Here is an 18864-nt window from a genome sequence, read left to right as displayed (position 1 = left end):
AATTCGGCGCACGTGACAAAAGACTTTGATTTGATGAACTGTCTTACTCGCACAGGGGAAGAGGAGGAGGAACTGTCTTACTCTCACAGGGGAAGAGGAGGAGGAACTGTCTTACTCTCACAGGGGAAGAGGAGGAGGAACTGTCTTACTCTCACAGGGGAAGAAGAACAASAGAGAAGAGAAACAACAGGGAAAATACAGATGTAATTCTCCTGTAACAGCGGAGCGGAGGAGAACTATGTTTTCTGCTTTTTGGTCAACCACCACTATTTCCCCAAATAAATGTCAAAGGTCCCCTTCCTCTTCAGTGTAACTGTGTCTGTTATTGGGCAGGAGGACAGATCATATCCTAAATGTTACAAACAAACCCAGTCTACCCCATGACAGACAAAAGTCAGGAAACAGATGGGTCTGAACAGCATACTGTAGGCACTAGGCCTTTAACACTAGTACCCTCAGGAGAGTGCAGTGCAGTCTAGTAATAATCAGGTCAAGAACTGGAGACCCAGATTACGATCCACCAGGAAACTGCTTAGCCGTCGATATAAGAAGCGGAAATGCTTAGTATGAGAATAATACTGCTACAATAGATATCTAACCGAGAGAGCGTGTGGCTTTCTCTACTGGAATGTGGCTAAGATGGGTATAAGACACTTCAGCATGGTTCATCATAATCATCTTCAGGTCAAATCCTTTTTTACTGCTGCCGATTACTGGAAAGGAGCAGGAAGTTAAGTGAGAAGGTGATAACTAAGTGCAGCGAGAGCAGTGAACACATGACAACACACATTCACACGCCTACACACACAAACACACAAACATTTCCTCACTATCAGAGAGTACCATCAGACCATTTTACGTCTCGTCTCATCCACTGTTGTTTGATTCTGTCCATGTTTGCAGTGGGTGTCTACGATTCTATGTGTGTGTATGTAGACTATGTAGACATGCATGAATGTGTGCATTGGAAAGTATCGGAGCAGAAGCAATGGAAGCTGGTCAGCTCTGACTATGCTGTATAACAGTGTAGTGTAGAGTGTCTGTCCATTAAAGATGCGTTATAAAGGTTTTTTGATCATTTCAGCGAGTAGTTTTGAAAGTAGAGCTCACAAGCCAAAACGGGTCCCCGAAAATTGAGCACAATTGTGTACAACGTCATCCATTTCGTATGATATGTAACATCCTGCAAAAAGGGACGTACATTTTTGTCTGCAATTTGCATGATACGTTACAAATGTGTAACTGCTTCAGACATAAGCCTTACAACCAGACTGCCAAACAGCCATCCATCCAAGCCACTAACCCGTCCCTGCCCCCATCCTAATCTGTTCTCATGTGTTCCCTGTCTGCCTCATAACCTAAGCTTGACAGTGGCACCTCCCTTCCCTCCTGCCCTGATCCCTTGCTCTGGCCTCACTGTCCTCTATCCTCCGTCCTTTACCCTGGCCCCCTGTCCACCTGACCCCTTAAAGTGGAACTGAAAGCGTTTTACAATATGACATTTTATTCAAATCTGTTGATATACACTCCCAGCAAGCACTTTTCACATTTTCATAGAATGTTTGGGAATTACGTATAGTAAGGCATTTGTGAAAATTCTATAGCAATATAGAGTGGGACAATTAATAGACATGGAGTAAATAAAACCTAATAAAAAAAGTGTCAGTCTTGTCCAGGACCGGACTCTACACAGACACATGCACCATAGTCAATCAGAGCTACAGTAGGCCTATATGCAAATAATGATGCTGCCACACCATGCTTCACAGAAGTCAGATTAGCACCAGCATACAAACCACAGACACCACAGTACCTCCCTCTCCCCACCCTTTATCCTTTCCTCTCCTTTCTTCAAATACACCACAGTACCCTTTGTCTGTTCCCCTCCCTCCCACTCCAGACTGCTCCTCCTGCAAAACAAATCCACTTGCTGGTGGACTACCCTAATACTGTATGTTTAGTGGTGAGTGTACACACAATCGTTCACCCGGCGGAGGGTGGGAGTGTTCTGGTTGGTGCACCAGCACAATACCTGCTGACAGCAAACAACACACACACACTTCCTCCTGCCTGACACTCTTGTCCTGCTCCCTCTGTTCACAAGTGTGTGGGCATGTGTGAGTGCATTTCCATGTGTGTTGACTCACAGCCAGTTGAGTGAGCAGCAGGTGCTGAAGTTGACAGTTAACTGACTCTCTGTGTGCACTACTCTGCTCCACTCTACAAAGACACACTGACACACTGGATCTCTACCTCCTCTGGTCCCCTGCCATCGGAGCAAGATGAGCCTCCACATCTAGTTCTCCAGAGACCACCAGATGCTCCTGTCATTAAGTGTGTCACTCGTAAAGACAAAACGGCATCTTTAAAGGTGGAATGCCAGATCTTAAAAGGTGGAATGACAGTTTTACATGTGCAGCCAGGACCATGTGAGTTAATGACGGGATAAATGAGACATATTGCCACATTAACACACAGCCCTATCAATAGATGACACGGCTCAGATGGATGACTGTCAGGCCTGGGGCGGAGAGGGGAGACCAGCTGTTGGCTAACAGACAAACAGACAGACAGACGGATGGATGGACAGGCAGACAGGCGGACAGACAAGACAAATGCAGGCAGACACAAACAACCAGAGTCTAAACAGAACAACAGCCTGCGTTCATCACAGAGAGGCAACATAGAGGCAGGTTAATAATTAGGCAGAGCCTTATGCATAGTCACATCCACACACCAACAACCTGTTGTTGTGTGTGTGTGTGTGTGTGTGTGTGTGTGTGTGTGTGTGTGTGTGTGTGTGTGTGTGGTGGGGAATTTCCATTTTAATGACAGAGTGGGTTGTCTACAGGTGACTAAGGTGAGGCAGGGCTCGTTATAGATTAGCTGTCACTGTGGTCAATGGTTGAGCGAGACCCACCTTGCGCTAACTGAGAAAAGAAGGGCAAGGTAGCTCGCTATGTCCCATCATCATGTCATCTTTCACTCCCCCAAATCACCCATTCTGTACTCCATTCTCAACAGCCCATAGTGAATTCTGGGACATCCTGTTTGTCTTTTATTCTATCCTCTCTTGATCACTTCTTTCATCATTCTATCTATCAAGTTGAAGGAATCGCCTTTTTACCATCTCCCTCCCCCTCTCCCTCTTTCCCTCCCCCTCCCTCTCTCTCCCCCTCTCCCCCCTCTCCCGACTTTCACTTTGAGCTCTTGCCTCTACAAGTTGAGAGCAAAAGAATGTGCCAGTCTGAAGAGAATGAAGTTTTAATTAATTAATTTATGCAGCCAAATGCACTGGGCGTCAGTCAGGCAGGCACAGAGACAGGCATGAAATATCAAGTGCATGCTGTGGTGGAGAGGAGAGACGAGGGGTGAGAGGAGGAGTTAACTGAGAGAGAGAGAGAGAGAGAGAGGCCTCTCAAGCATTTGTTTTATGCTAGTATTGCTAGATTATGAGGACGGTAGTCCAACATGGGAATAACACAGGACAGTCATCAGGCAAAACAAGACAGTGACACTATCTCTGTCAGTGAGTGAGTGTGTGAGTGTGTGTGTGTGTGTGTGTGTGTGTGTGTGTGTTTCACATGACTGCAGTAAGTGAGTGGTGAGAAAGGCATTACCCATGCTGCTGTACTTTGATCACTGTCACATGAGAGATAATAAAATAATTCCAGAAGACGTGATTTGTTGTTCAGGGTCAGCTTGAGTCAATCTGTGAAGCAGTATTTTCACTGCTGATTTGACATAAAAGCCATTATTATACCACTGTAGTTTCACACACACACATACATAAGCACACACACACACTCTCTCTCTTGACCAAGCCTTCCTCTGTAATCCAACCATGTCGGTTATAGGAGACAAATGCTGATATATTCAGTCCATAATTAATATGTTCACTCCCATCGACAGCTCAACCGCAATTGATTTTTCAATCTGTTTACAGTTAGCTCTGCACTGCAGCCATTTCGTCAGATGTACTCCTCTCCTCTCCTCTCGCACACACACACACACACACACACACACACACACACACACACACACCACACACCACAACACACACACACAACACACACACACACACACACACCACACACACACACACACACACACACACACACACACACACACACACACACACACACACACACACACACACACACACACACACACACACACACACACACACACCCTTTCTTTCACCTTTGATCACTCTTATTCTTCTCATTTTGACCGCTCATGAATTTATTAATTTTATTACTCTGCCGTTTTTTAAGTCAAGCCTATATAACACACTGCTCCTGACAGTAGGGCCTGCTCCGCTCCATCCTTGACTTTTCCTAAATAAGCCTATATAAAACACACTGCCTCCTGACAGTAGGGCCTGTTCCACTCAGTCCTTGACTTTTCCTAAATAAGCCTATATAACACACTGCCTCCTGACAGTAGGGCCTGCTCCACTCCGTCTTTGACTTTCCTAAATAAGTCTATATAACACATTGCCTCCTGACAGTAGGGCCTGCTCCGCTCCATCCTTGACTTTTCCTAAATAAGCCTAATAACACACTGCCTCCTGACAGTAGGGCCTGCTCCACTCCGTCCTTGACTTTTCCTAAATAAGCCTATATAACACACTGCCTCCTGACAGTAGGGCCTGCTCCACTCCGTCCTTGACTTTTCCTAAATAAGCCTATATAACACACTGCCTCCTGACAGTAGGGCCTGCTCCACTCCGTCCTTGACTTTTCCTAAATAAGCCTATATAACACACTGCCTCCTGACAGTAGGGCCTGCTCCACTCCGTCCTTGACTTTTCCTAAATAAGCCTATATAAACACACTGCCTCCTGACAGTAGGGCCTGCTCCACTCTCCTTGACTTTCCTAAATAAGCCTATATAAAACACACTGCCTCCTGACAGTAGGGCCTGCTCCACTCCATCTGGAACTTTCCTAAATAAGCCTATATAAAACACACTGCCTCCTGACAGTAGGGCCTGCTCCACTCCATCCTTGACTTTTCCTAAATAAGCCTATATAACACACTGCCTCCTGACCGACAGTTTGAAAGCACATTGTCCAGCTGATAATCACCCGGATAATTGCCTTGAACCTAAACTATACCGAAACGAATTTCACACATATAACAACAGATTAAATGATTTAATTAAAGAATGATGGGGAGAAAGAGGGAGAATGGGAGAGTTGATGAGCGAGGGGAAGCGAACGATCCTAATTATGTAATCACCAATTGTGAACGAAGAACAGGGCAGGTCATTCTACTGTATTGATCCATTCTAAATATAATCTTCAGATGGTATGTACCCTATATCAGTCCACCGAATCAAAGAAGTCTTATCAGTCTACTCTGACCTACTTGGAGCAGGCTACACAGTGAGAGTGTGCGTAATTGTACGTGCTGAACGGCTTTCAATATCTGGGAAAATATCGACAGCAGGTGAGCCAGTGTCAAAGAATGTGGTGATGAGGCTTGTGGAACCTTGCGTTGGCAAGGAGAGAAATGTCACCATGGACATTTTCTTCACTTCACTGTCATTGGCGAACATATTGCTTGCAAAGAATTTTTTTGGGCCGGCACCATGAACAAAGTGAGACGGGAGCTCCCTCCCTCTGTGCAAAATAAGGCACCTGCACAGCCATTGTACTCCACAACGACAAGACGACGGGACACAACGAGAGGAAACCGGAGACTATTACGCACTACAACCAAACAAAGCATGTCAAAGTGTGTCAAGCAAGTGAAAGGTATGAATATTGAGTCAAATGTTAGGACAAGTGGATAACAGCTAAATTAAATGTTAGGACAAGTGGATAACAGCTCAATTAAATGTTAGGACAAGTGGATAACAGCTAAATGAAATCCAACTGATGCCATTGCGTGAAGACGCACACAAGCCCGAGCTGACTATGTTTGACTGCTGTCATACCGACACGATTCATTATAATGGCATTATTGCGTTTGTGCTGCGTTTCACTATTTAGGCTACTGATGTTTTCATCATTTGACCGCTCGTCTTGGTGTTTGGGGTATTGGTATTTATTTTGTGGTAATAAAAATAAACTGTTACCGTGATCCAACACAGATGCATTCTGTTTCATACTTGTAACAATCTCAATCCACAAAAAAAAWKTATTGAACACTTGAAATGTTTTATTTATTTATGTAGCCTGTAGTAACATAAACTAATGAACATGCTATTGTGTTATTTGAAATCAAATAAAAGTAGTATTCTAAAGTTACCCAAGGCCTTCATAAACACAACTAAATTATTATTTTTGCGATAGCATATATGAAATGTATTAATTGCACTGCTAGAATGTTGCAGTCAGAATGAATGAATAAAAAACAGAAATACCTTATTTACATATGTATTCAGACCTTTTGATATGAGACTCGAAATTGAGCTCAAGTGCATCCTATTTCCATTGATCATCCTTGAGATGTTGCTACAACTTGATTGGAGTTCACCTGAGGTAAATTCAATTGGTTTGACGTGATTTGGAAAGGCAACCACCTGTCTATATAAGGTCTCACAGTTGACTGTGCATGTCAGAGCAAAAACCAAGCCAATAGGTCAAAGGAATTGCCTGTAAAGCTCCGACACATGATTGTGTCGAGGCACAGATCTGGGGACGGGTACCAACAAATTACTGCAGCATTGAAGGTCCCCAAGAACACAGTGGCCTCCATCAGTCTTAAATAGAAGAAGTTTGGAACCACCAAGACTCTTCCTAGAGTTGGCCGCCAGGCCAAACTGAGCAATCGGGGGAGAAGGGGCCTTGATCAGCCAAGAACCCGATGGTCACGCTGACTGAGCACCAGAGTTCCTCTGTGGAGATCGGAGAATCTTCCAGAAGGACAACCATCTCTGCAGCACTTTACCAATCAGGCCTCTATGGTAGAGTGGCCAGACGGAAGCCACTGCTCAGTAAAAGGCACATGATAGCCCGCTTGGAGTTTTCCAAAAGGCACCTAAATGACTCTCAGACCATGAGAAACAAGATTCTCTGGTCTGATAAAACCAAGATTGAAGTCTTTGGCCTGAATGCCAAGTGTCACGTCTTGAGGAAACCTGGCTCCATCCCTACGGTGAAGCATGGTGGTGGCAGCATCATGCTGTGGGGATGTTTTTCAGCGGCAGGGACTGGGACACTAGTCAGGATCGAGGGAAAGATGAACGGAGCAAAGTACAGAGAGATCCTTGATGAAAAGCTGCTCCAGAGCGCTCAGGACCTCAGACTAGCGCGAAGGTTTACCTTCTAACAGGACAACAACACTAAGCACACAGCCAAGACAATGCTGGAGTGGCTTAAGGACAAGTCTCTGAATGTCCTTGAGTGGCCCAGACAAAGCCCGGACTTGAACCGATCGAACATCTCTAGAGAGACTTGAAAATAGCTGCGCAGCGACGCTCCACATCCATCCAGACAGAGCTTGAGAGGATCTGCAGAGAAGAATGGGAGAAACTCCCCAAATACAGGTGTGCCAAGTTTGTAGCGTCATACCCAAGAAGACTCGAGGCTGTTCTCGCTGCCAAATGTGCTTCAACAAAGCACTGAGTAAATGGTCTGAATACATATGTAAATGTGATATTTCTAAAAACCTGTTCATGCTTTGTCATTATGGGGTATTGTGTGTAGATTGATGAGGGAATTACTTTTTAAATCAAATTTAGAATAAGGCTGTAACATAAGAAAATTTGGAAAAAGTCAAGGGGTCTGAATAATTTTCGAATGCACTGTATGTCACGCCACCATGACCAGAGTAGAGGACAGCAGCTGAACTTTAGTAGGCCTTTAACTACTGATTATTACCAGGAGCTCCAAACTGAGAGGAGAGGGATCACGGATTGAGATGCTCCAGTTGTTCACTGAGTCAACAAATATGTAGCCTATCTTCTAATATAAGCTAACTTCTACAGCTTGTTGTTGTGTGCTCCATCAAATGAGCTAAACTTCAAAATGAGAAGCTGTCAAAACTAGTTTTCTGGACCACCACTACAGACCAAAGCACAGGCTAAGACACAGTCTAAATCACAGACCAAAACACAGACCCAGAAACATGCAACCAAAAGCACATGCTCAATACAGACCACAAAAGCTACTAGCACTTTAGACCAAGACAGCCGTAAACCCTTGCTGACCTCCCCTCAATGCTCATCTCCCCACCTTTCCTCTGGTTCATTATGCCGTCCAGCGTTCAAGGCAGTTCAGGGATTTACATAACACAACCAGCCTAGACTTTACACCGTCAGAAAGCAGTTATGAGACCAAATGACAAATCAACGTCCCAAATGGCTCCCTGTTACCACAGGGCTCTCGCCAAAAGTAGTGCACTACATAGTGAAAATGGTGCCATTTTGGACGCATCCAAATAAATCTTATTGTAGATGGAAAATATTTTATAATTCTTTCTACTTCTATCACCAATAAAATATGGATTTCCAGACTCTTTTGTCTTGCCTTGTTGACACCTTAGGGATCTTCCATCACTGAGGAAGGAACTTGAATATTTCACCCAGGAGACAACTCTCTCTAATGCTCTCCTGTCCTTCCATCTGACTGGGCTTATAGCTGGGGGCCATTGGCAGCAGCCAGCCAATAGCGCTGCAGGACGGTGGTATAGCACTATTCCTTCAGTAGTGCAATCTTAGTGAATACTCACAGGGAGACAATCGTCCTTCGTTTCAGCCTGTAAATCAAGCCAGCTCGGCTCCAGCTTTCAAACAAAACTTCTCCATGAAACTGCTACTCCATGAAACATCTATTTCAAGTTATTTACTATTAGCTGTCTATAACCACTGTCTGTCTCCCAGCAGTCCGTCATTCCCCACACAAAGAAAGACTGTAGGTAGCGCCATGAGGATTCCCCTGAGACGGGTTTCATTGGCAGGACACTAAAATTACAGCCTACTGAGTCTTCTGAAGCTTGTGTTCCCTCCCACCATTCATGTTATTTACTCAGACATCACTGTGTTTTAAGGGGTAGAGAACAAATATATACATTGGGAATTCAATCTGATGAAATGGGAAGGAGATATTTCAAAGCAGACGTTTTCTTTTTGGGTGTCTGGGCTAGACGTTGGATCAGGTCGGACGGTTGACCCCTTTATTACAGCAGGTGTGTGGACCTGTTCATCTGTTCCAGGCCCCTCAACGTCTTAGTGGGGGCAGGAAAGGTGTGACTCTGATAAAATTATGTGATACATGACACCACCTGACACACTTTGTACTACAGGTTGTCCCTGACGACATAAACACAATACTACAACTAGCTAGTATTTTTTTTAAAGAAACAAAAAAGACAAAATGGTATATTTCCTTTATGTTCTTTCTCTGTTCCAGAATTAGGACCCTCCTGCTTTCAGACAAACACATTTATAGTAATTGAGCAATTGTTTCAGACACAAACAGGTGACTGAAAGGGAGAGTGTCGTGCACACACTTGTGTACTGGTCTTATTTCCGCCTAATGTGCCTTTTTAAGCTTTCCTCTTACTCAGTGGTCAAAACTGCCTCCCCGCATAGTCTCACAAGGCAAGTTGTGCTTTCACCTCTTTTCAGAAATCAAATAAACACATCTATTATTGCTCTAGGCAGCCATGTCATAGGTAACGTAGGTGTATCTGTGGTGTAGAAGAGCACATTCAAAGAAACGACCAGCAGCACTGCTCCCCTGGGTAAGTTCAAATGTGTGGTAAGGTTAAACAGAAGAGTCGCCAAACCGCTTTCAGTGGGAAAACCTCCTACTTAACTGTATAAATAACAAAACAAGTTACAGAACACCTGTACCCAAGAAACACCTGGCTGCAAGGTGCTTGCGGGGAATGAACAGGGTCAAGTTTTTCTTTCATGATAATACTGTATTAACATGACCCTGACTCAGCCACTAAACTATTATTTCATTATCATTAGAGAGAGAGAGATGAAGGGAGAGAGGGGGGGGAGAACGAGCGAGCGTGAGCGACGCGAGAGAGAGACGAGAGGAGACGAGAGAGAGAGAGAGAAGGAGAGGGGGGGGTGAGAGAGAGATGAAGGGAGAGCAGAGCGAGCGAGAGAGAGAAAGCAAGAGAATGAGCGAGAGCGAGTGAGAGAGAGAGAGAGAGAGAGGAGAGAGAGAGAGAGAGAGAGAGAGAGAGAGAGAGAGAGAGAGATGAAGGGAGAGAGAGGGGGGGTGAGAGAGATGAAGGGAGAGAGGGGGGGTAAGCGACAGATGAAGGGAAAGAGAGGGGGGTGAGAGAGATGAAGGGAGAGAGGGAGGGGTGAGAGAGATGAAGGGAGAGAGGGGGGGGGGGGTGAGAGAGGGGGGGTGAGAGAGAGATGAAGGAGAGAGGGGGGGTGAGAGAGAGATGAAGGAGAGGAGAGCGGGGGTGAGAGAGAGATGAAGGGGGGAGAGGGGTGGGGGATGAAGGGAAGAGGGGGTAGGGTGAGGAGAGATGAAGGGGAGAGAGAGGAGGGGGGTGAGCGAGAGATGAAGGGAGAGAGGAGGGGGGGGGTGAGCGAGAGATGAAGGGAGAGAGAGGGAGGGAAGAGAGACGAGCGAGAGAGAGAGAGAGAGACATGCTCAAACAGCCATAGAGAAAGAGTCCAATACAGTAAACAGAAAGATTGGTACACTGTGCCTATTTATCCCTCTCCTTCCAAGGACAAAACATTCTCTCACTCATACTACCACCAGTGAAAAGAGCAATAGAACCAAATATAAACACTCATAGCATTCATGGAACTATGCCTAAAATAAACATTGTTTACGAAACTGTGTCTTCAACTCATAAAAACATGAAATTCACATTGACACGAATAAAGAAAAGAAAATGCACTGTTGTTGAATCTCAAAAAGCAGAAGTAGATCCCAGCCAGTCAAAATAATGTGTATGTAATGTGTGGTGTGTGTGTGTGTGTGTGTGTGTGTGTGTGTGTGGTATGTGTGTGTATTTGTGTTGTATTTGTGTGTGTATGTGTGTGTATGTATGTGTATGTGTATGTGTATGTTGGTGTGTGTGTGTGTGTGTGTGTGTGTGTGTGTGTGTGTGTGTGTGTGTGTGTGTGTGTGTAAAACAATATCCCCTCCTGCTCTCAGACACACAGGAGTCTAAATTCTAACTGTGTTTACATCGGAGTGGATCTGATGTGGTTGAGGCTCACCCTGACAGAACACGCCACGACCCGGGTGCAGGAAGAAGGTCGAGAGCAGAGAACAGGCAGGCCTCTCAACACAGAACACAAGAGCTGCCGGGAAATTCCATCTGAGCAACCAACGACTCAACCACTCAACATCATGGCTGCTCTGTTTTCACCACAGGTGCTCCAGCTGTGTGAAGTATTAACTTACACCAGACATAATACCCAAGGCATATACTGTCTGTAGGCTATATTGTGTGAGAGTGAATAGCTGGCCTGTGGTGCATTAAGATTATTAAGTGACATCAGGGATTCTGGAGGCTGGGTAGTCTATTCTATTGTGAGAGTGAACGGTGCAGCTGAGGTGGATACATCTGTGAAGTCTGAACCTGGATGTTTCCTATGAAACGATAGCAGGGCTTCTGCAGGCTGTGTATATTATGTGATAGTGAACAGTGCAGCTGAGGTGAGTGGAGGACAAATCCAATTAGAGTTTTAATTTAATTGCAGCTTGAGATCAGGGTGAGTGTATCAAAGAAGGCACAAGGGAGAGAGAAGCAACATCTGAATGAGCAGGGCTGCAGAATGTGGAGAGAAATTCAATGGGTTGAGTTGATGATTGAATGGTTCAATCAGTTGGTGGTCGATTGTTTAGGTCTACATTCTAATGGGAGAATACATGCCTCTTTGACCTGCATGGTCCATCACACGTTCCAAAGACGGGCATGTAACCTTACAAACATCATGGTACGTCCCAACTGGCAACCTATTCCTATAGTAAAAAGTAGTGCACTATATAGGGAATAGGGTGCCTATTGAGATACATCCCGTGTTGGACTTGATTAATTACTTGAGGCATGTTAGATGAGGCATGTCGAAGCTTCCCTTTCTGAAAGTTAAAGGAGAATCCAGCTAATGGATTTAGAGTGTCAGTGGCATGTGAACATTCAGAGCCATGAGAATTGCTGAGCAAATATTCCCCAGACCCAGATAATCCATGTAAATTCTCCCTCCCTTTCTCGCTGTTTTATGATGATAATTCCCCTCAGAGATGGGGAGAAAGCAGAGTGAAATGACTTTCTCTAAAGTAATCTCTCTTTCTCTCTCTATTCAGCATGTCTGCATATTTAGCAGCTCACTGCAAAGTAACCCCCATCTTTTGGGTGGTTTTCTGGACCTAATCTGTTAAATTCCTAGACCAAACTAATCCTCAAACAGCATGTCGGAAGAGAAAGGCAAACAAGCTCTGCTGATACTGAGTTGACAGTCTGATCTGGACTAGGCAGTCTCTCCTTAGACTGAACACAGACAGTAGCCTCATTTAGGAGGAGTGATTCTCATATCACTGATTAGCTTGCTCAATAACTACAGTAGTAGGCTATAACCAATTTTTAACCAACTATTATACCTTTGCTTCTTCAAGCAGATATCAATGTCACTCTGTTAGCAACATCAGGGCCAATGCTAATGGAATAGACTAGAGGCAGATGCAGACTTTGTTATTGTGTTATATTACACACGTCCTTGTAGCAACAGGCATGCCTTGTTGAGTGAACTTTGATCACTAAACACAGACAGTTTATAACCGTGTAACCTGAATGTCTGTCTGCTGGCACTGGTGGTGAGATTTAGTGTAGCCTGTCTCCCCTACAACTATATGTCATGTGGGATGATCATTGACAGGGATGTATCATACTGAGGTGGACATGATGTGGGTTGTGGTTGCAGAGATCAGATGAATGCTCTCCATCGTTCCAAAAAAGGCTGTTTGGTATCACATTCACTGCTGATAATGAACACTCTTTACTATGGTGTGCACTGTAAAAGTAAATTATGGTGATGAGGAGGAGGACGATGAAGATGGGGAAGATAAGGAGGAGGAAGAGGATGAGGCGGGAGTTATTGAATCATAGACTGCATTATGACTGTAAACTATGATCATCTAAAATGTTGTTACAACACTATTATTTCACAGTTATTACTATAAACATGTCATCCAAGTTGCAAGTAGCTGTAAAACTGAGGTTAGGACACATTTGGTCCACACTGGTGAGTAACAGGTGTAAAACACATTTAGACAGAGTTCAGTGAATAAAACTGAGATTCAACACTACACAGACACAAGTTGCTTGTTGCATGTTGTTACCGTATTGTCAGCCAGTCTCTTACCTCCAAAAAGGTGAGGTGAAAGGTGTGCTGGTAATGATCCAATCAACAACCGGGGACCCCCTTGCCCCCCGCTGGACCTGTCCCTCTCTGCCTCCTCCGGGGTGCTGCTGCCAGACTCCTGTGAGCTGTAGGCTCCACTGCTGTTGGGGATGTTGATGCCTGACTGGGGTCTTGGCCCTGACCCTCCAGAACTGCCTCCCACGGACCTCGTCCTGGGGCCAATGTGTTGACTGGCGGTCGCTGTGGTTCCCGAGGCCCCGTGAGCCGACTGGCCGTACGAGTGATAGCTCATTGCCATGGCTGCAGTCCTACCGTTCCCATTGCTGGTAGTAGAAGTGCTAGAAGGTAGATCCGAGCCCGAGTAAGCCCTGGTCCGTCCGTTAGCCGCTGGGCTGCTCTGCTTAGCCCCCATGTCGGTCGCTGGTGCCAACACACGTTGACAGATTTACCCTGAATTATTAAAGGGCTCGTGCAGCACGGCGGCGGTCAGTGAGTGTGCCACATTTAAAACGCAAAGGGACAAGTACACGACCACCCAGTCCAGGACAGTGATTCAAATTTCAATTCATAAAAGTAACTGACAGCGATACAAAACAGCGGTTTGGAAAGCTGTCCTTATGGTGCGCTAAAACCAAAGTAAATACGCATGACATTAAAACTTTGCGAAGAGTTCATAACATGTCACGACCATAATCCAGAATAAGTAGTTGTTGCCATTTTGCAGTTAGAATCTTTCCTCGTCCCGGTTGCTTGTTTTGGATTAATATGCTTTGGCTGTTGTTTTCTGAATAATGACTGTCCGCCATACGCCCTCTCTACGAAAGTGAAGAGCCACGCTCCCCACGCTTCCTTCTTAGCCGACCTCAGGCAGTCTCAGTGAAACTATTATAATGTAGGAGGAAGTGATGGAGGGAAGGGCATGACAGAGAAACAGCAGAGCAGAAACGATAATAGCCGGGACGGAGCTCCGTGCGCACAGCACTGAGCACTGACTTGGTTGCGGAGTGAGTCGAGTTTGGAGGCGGATCCTCTGTCTTTGTGCGTCAGGTTACGTCAGCACCAGCAGTGCACAAGCCATCAATAACAAGAGCAAGCCTCATTCGGGAGTGGCAATCTGGGCAATAGGATCAAGGACAGTGGGAAAGGACTGAGGCCACTTTTAGTACATGTTAAATTATATGCATTTGTTGCTGGAAACGAGCGACAAATACATCTAGGCAAACCTGCAAACTCAGTTATGGTTCATGCCTCTCTTACAGAGCATAATAAACCATAGCCTCTAGGAATACAATGATAAAATACAGTTTCAAGAATCCATTCACATGCAGGACATTCAATTATTTTTGGTGACATTTATTGCATAGGCCTACAGCCATACTCACCTAGAATAGTAGGTCAGATGTAACCCAGTTAAGACATGACTATCATTTAACCTACAAAGGGTTAATCCAGGATCAAAATAACCTATTCCACAACATTTTGCATATCATTCATTGCCTGGAACATGTAAATCACTATACAATGTTTCAATTTGTTGATGATGTCACAATGACGATGATGATGTCACATATTTCTTGTTCAATTAAGTACACACACAGCCATTTAAAAAAAATACATTACACATAATCAACATTATTGCATGCACATATTTTGAAAACTAAAATCCCAGTGTCTACATGCATAGAGAATGGTGCAATATGCCAATTGTCTCTGCTTTATTCAAACGTATCACTGACTGTATTGCTATCTGAACGCTGCTATTGCTGATAATATGGAGAGAATACTGACAGAGAGAGAGAGCACACTGATATGTTTTGCTGGTTCGAATCCCCAAGCCGACTATGTGAAAAATGTGTCGATGTGCTTAACCCTATTTGCTGGATAAGAGCATCTGCTAAAACGTAAATAATTGTTTTGGCCCATGTACAGTACCAATCAAGGGTTTTTCTTTAATTTGACAATTTTATACATTGTAGAATAATAGTGAAGATATCAAAACTATGAAATTACCTTTTGACTTTATAAAATAAACATTATGAGACATAATTTGAGACATTCTCGACATAGAAACATCGTACTTTTCTTTCTCAAATTGTTTGAAGTTGGACTACATGATCTTATGCTAGAGACAGGATATTGAACATACTCTTGTGTTCAAGATTCAATCAATCACATTTGAATGGAGAGCTTAACCTATGGAACATGCCATGAATGCTGCAACTAGCTCTCACAGGCAGAATTAGACGTTCATCTATGTTTCTCAGAAGTCAAATTTCGAAGTTGTTGCAAATGTCAAATTTCAAAGTGTTTTAAGGTTAAGTTCAGACATTAACTCCGAAATCTTAATTTTAGGCATTAACATCGAAGGGTTAAGGTAAGGGTTAAGGTTAAGGATAGGCTTAAAACAAATCTCAAAAACAACTTTCTATGGCTTTCTTACGCCCATTGACCATCCCTGTCCACAACGCCCTAGCAAAACCGAATCTACCTGAAGGTAACATCGCTCACTGTTGCCTCTAGTGGCCAGTTTCCACATCATCTCCCGACGTCTTCAGACATCGATGGCTGGGGATTAAGACAGCCTCAGCCAATCTCTCGCTCACAGACGGAGCATGCATATGTTTGTGAGTGTCACATCTGCACCCACTACGCCCTCTGGTGTTCATCCGGTGTCGTCCTAACCTGCAGTTCTCCCCCTGTATACACTCTCTCTATCTTGGTGTGATTGTGTGGTTGGAGACAGGTGTGCTGGAGTCAGAGCAGATCCCTACCAGCTGCAAATCGTCCCATAAATAAAGACCTCTACACATACTCATTCCTGCCACTTCCACTCTGCCAGATCGTAATCTCTGCTCAGTCAGTTATCATTCTAGCCTTTTGTCTATTCTCAAGATCCTGTTGCTCTGCTTTGCTCGTTTTCCTGCCTTACACCATTTTTGTCCTCTCCTTGCAGTTACCGCTCTCTCTGTCTCCTGTTCCACATCTCACCACCATCACCTTGCTCTGGATATCACTCACCACCATCACCTTGCTTTGGATATCACTCACCACCATCACCTTGCTCTGGATATCACTCACCACCATCACCTTGCTCTGGATATCACTCACCACCATTACCTTGCTCTGGATATCACTCACCACCATTACCTTGCTCTGGATATCACTCACCACCATTACCTTCCTCTGGATATCACTTACCACCATTACCTTGCTCTGGATATCACTCACCACCATTACCTTGGTCTGGATATCACTCACCACCATTACCTTCCTCTGGATATCACTCACCACCATTACCTTGCTCTGGATATCACTCACCACCATCACCTTGCTCTGGATATCACTCACCACCATCTCCTTGCTCTGGATATCACTCACCACCATTACCTTGGGTTCTCCTCAGGACCTGTTCTACTCAGCCAACTCCAACCTCACTCAACACTCCTGGTTTTTGCAACTCAACTGAGCTACCCCGGTTCTGCACTCCCCATTTCTCTGTGATCAATAAACCTTTTTGTGCTGCTTCCTCTTCTGAGTCTGCTCTTGGGTTCCCCCCCTTCGCTCATCGTAACAGTGAGTGTGCTTTTGTTTGTGCGTGTGCTTGAATGCATGTGTGCCTTTTTGTTTGTGTGTGCAAGCATGTTTGTGCATTGAAGTGCGTAACAGTGTGGTTAGTCTTCGACCACATTTTCTCCCTCTGCTTAACCCATCTGAGTGCTGTATGACCTGCTGGCCTGCTGGTCTGTTGGCCTCTGACTCTGGGCCTGGTTGGGTTGGAAGCCTGCTTAACCCTGATCCCCAGTCTGATGCCATTATGGTGACCAACAACACTGATGTATGATGGTAATAAGATATTTACATTTTAGTTATTTAGCAGACACTCTTATCAAGAGCGACTTACAGTCGTAGTAAGACATTTTTTCCTCAAAGTAGCTATCAGCAAAGTTAGAGCTAGTAAGGGTATTGTGCATGTAGGTTACAGTGGCTGTATGCCTTGGTTGAGCCGACTGACTACATGTACAGCTAGACACGTACAGTGCATTTGGAAATTATTCAGACCCCTTGACTTTTTGCACATTTTGTTATGTTAGTCTTATTATAAAATTGATTAAATAAATACAAATCTTCATCAATCTACACACAATACCCCATAATGACAAAGTGAAAACAGGTTTTAGACATTTTTGCAAATACATTAAAAATAAAAACAGAAATACCTTATTTACATAAGTATTCAGACCCTTTGCTATGAGACTCAAAATTAAGCTCAGGTGCATCCTGAGATTTTCCATGAGATTTTTCTTCAACTTGATTGAAGTCCACCTGTGGTAAATTGGGCAATCGGGGGAGAAGGGCCTTGGTCAGGGAGGTGACCAAGAACCCGATGGTCACTCTGACTGTGCACCAGAGTTCCTTTGTGGAGATCGGAGAACTTTCCAAAAGGACAACCGCCTCTGCAGCACTCCACCAATCAGGCCTTTATGGTAGAGTGGCCAGACGGAAGCCACTCCTCAGTAAAAGGCATATGACAGCCCGCTTGGATTTTGCCAAAAGGCACCTACAGGACTCTCAGACCATGAGAAGCAAGATTCTCTGGTCTGATAAAACCAAGATTGAACTCTTTGGCCTGAATGCCAAGCGTCACATCTTGAGGAAGCCTGGCACCATCCCTACGATGAAGCCTGGTATTGGCAGCATCATGCTGTGGGGATGTTTTTCAGCAGCAGGGACTGGGAGACTAGTCAGGATCGAGGGACAGATGAACAGAGCAAAGTACAGAGAGATCCTTGATGAAAACCTGCTCCAGAGCGCTCAGGAACTCAGACCTGGGCGAAAGTTCACCTTCCAACAGGACAATGAGCCTAAGCACACAGCCAAGTGGCTTCGGAACAGGTTTCTGAATGTCCATGAGTGGCCCAGCCCGAGTCCGGACTTGAACCCGATCTAACATCTCTGGAGATGTCACATCCTGACCATAGTTTGCTTTGTATGTTTCTTTGTTTTGTTTGGTCAGGGTGTGATCTGAGTGGGCATTCTATGTTGTATGTCTAGTTTGTCTGTTTCTGTGTTTAGCCTGATATGGTTCTCAATCAGAGGCAGGTGTTAGTCGTTGTCTCTGATTGGGAACCATATTTAGGTAGCCTGTTTTGTCATTGTGGGTTGTGGGTGATTTTCTATGTTGATGTTGCATGTCTGCACTCGTTTTCATTAGCGTCACGTTCGTTTGTTATTTTGTATAGTTTGTAATAGTTTGTTTAAGTGTTCTTCGTTTATTAAAAGGAAGATGTATTCACATCACGCTGCGCTTTGGTCTCCTCACTTAGACGATCGTGACAGAATTACCCACCACAACCGGACCAAGCAGCGTGGTAAGGAGCAGCGCTATCTGGAGGAGGTGACAACATGGGACGAGATAGAGAGGTGGTCGGTCGACCCAGGGAGAGTGCCGGAGCCCGCCTGGGATTCTCTGGAGCAGTGCGAGGAGGGATACCGGCGAATGGAGTTGGCACGGCGATCAAGGAAGTCAGAGAGACAGCCCCAAAAATGTCTTGGGGG

At 44.8% G+C, this 18864-nt stretch overlaps 2 protein-coding genes across 4 annotated transcripts in view; one reads left to right on the top strand and one right to left on the bottom strand.

Annotated features, from left to right (window-relative positions):
* The window catches only part of znrf2b (zinc and ring finger 2b), a 261841-nt gene extending 247537 nt beyond the window's left edge, over positions 1-14304 (bottom strand). For 2 of the 3 annotated variants that reach the window (XR_011480022.1, XM_023988795.3), the window contains exon 1: positions 13309-14301. Coding sequence is in view for 1 of the 3 variants with exons in the window: in XM_023988795.3 (XP_023844563.1) it covers positions 13309-13720 (412 nt within the window). In the remaining 2 variants the exon portion in view is untranslated. Of the gene's footprint in view, positions 1-13308 lie in introns of all 3 variants that reach the window. The other variant, XR_011480023.1, reaches the window with a different exon arrangement.
* A 3388-nt stretch (positions 14305-17692) lies between these two features.
* LOC139027817 (probable serine/threonine-protein kinase samkC) overlaps positions 17693-18864 on the top strand; it is a 2257-nt gene continuing 1085 nt past the window's right edge. Inside the window, exons 1-2 of the mRNA XM_070443798.1 lie at positions 17693-17792; positions 18633-18831. Of these exons, the coding sequence (XP_070299899.1) occupies positions 17693-17792; positions 18633-18831 (299 nt within the window). The remainder of the gene's footprint in view (positions 17793-18632; positions 18832-18864) is intronic.

The sequence above is a fragment of the Salvelinus sp. IW2-2015 genome, linkage group LG6.1, assembly GCF_002910315.2.
Source record: "Salvelinus sp. IW2-2015 linkage group LG6.1, ASM291031v2, whole genome shotgun sequence".
Taxonomy (NCBI): Eukaryota; Metazoa; Chordata; class Actinopteri; order Salmoniformes; family Salmonidae; genus Salvelinus; species Salvelinus sp. IW2-2015.
This window is presented reverse-complemented; position numbering and strand designations above follow the sequence as displayed.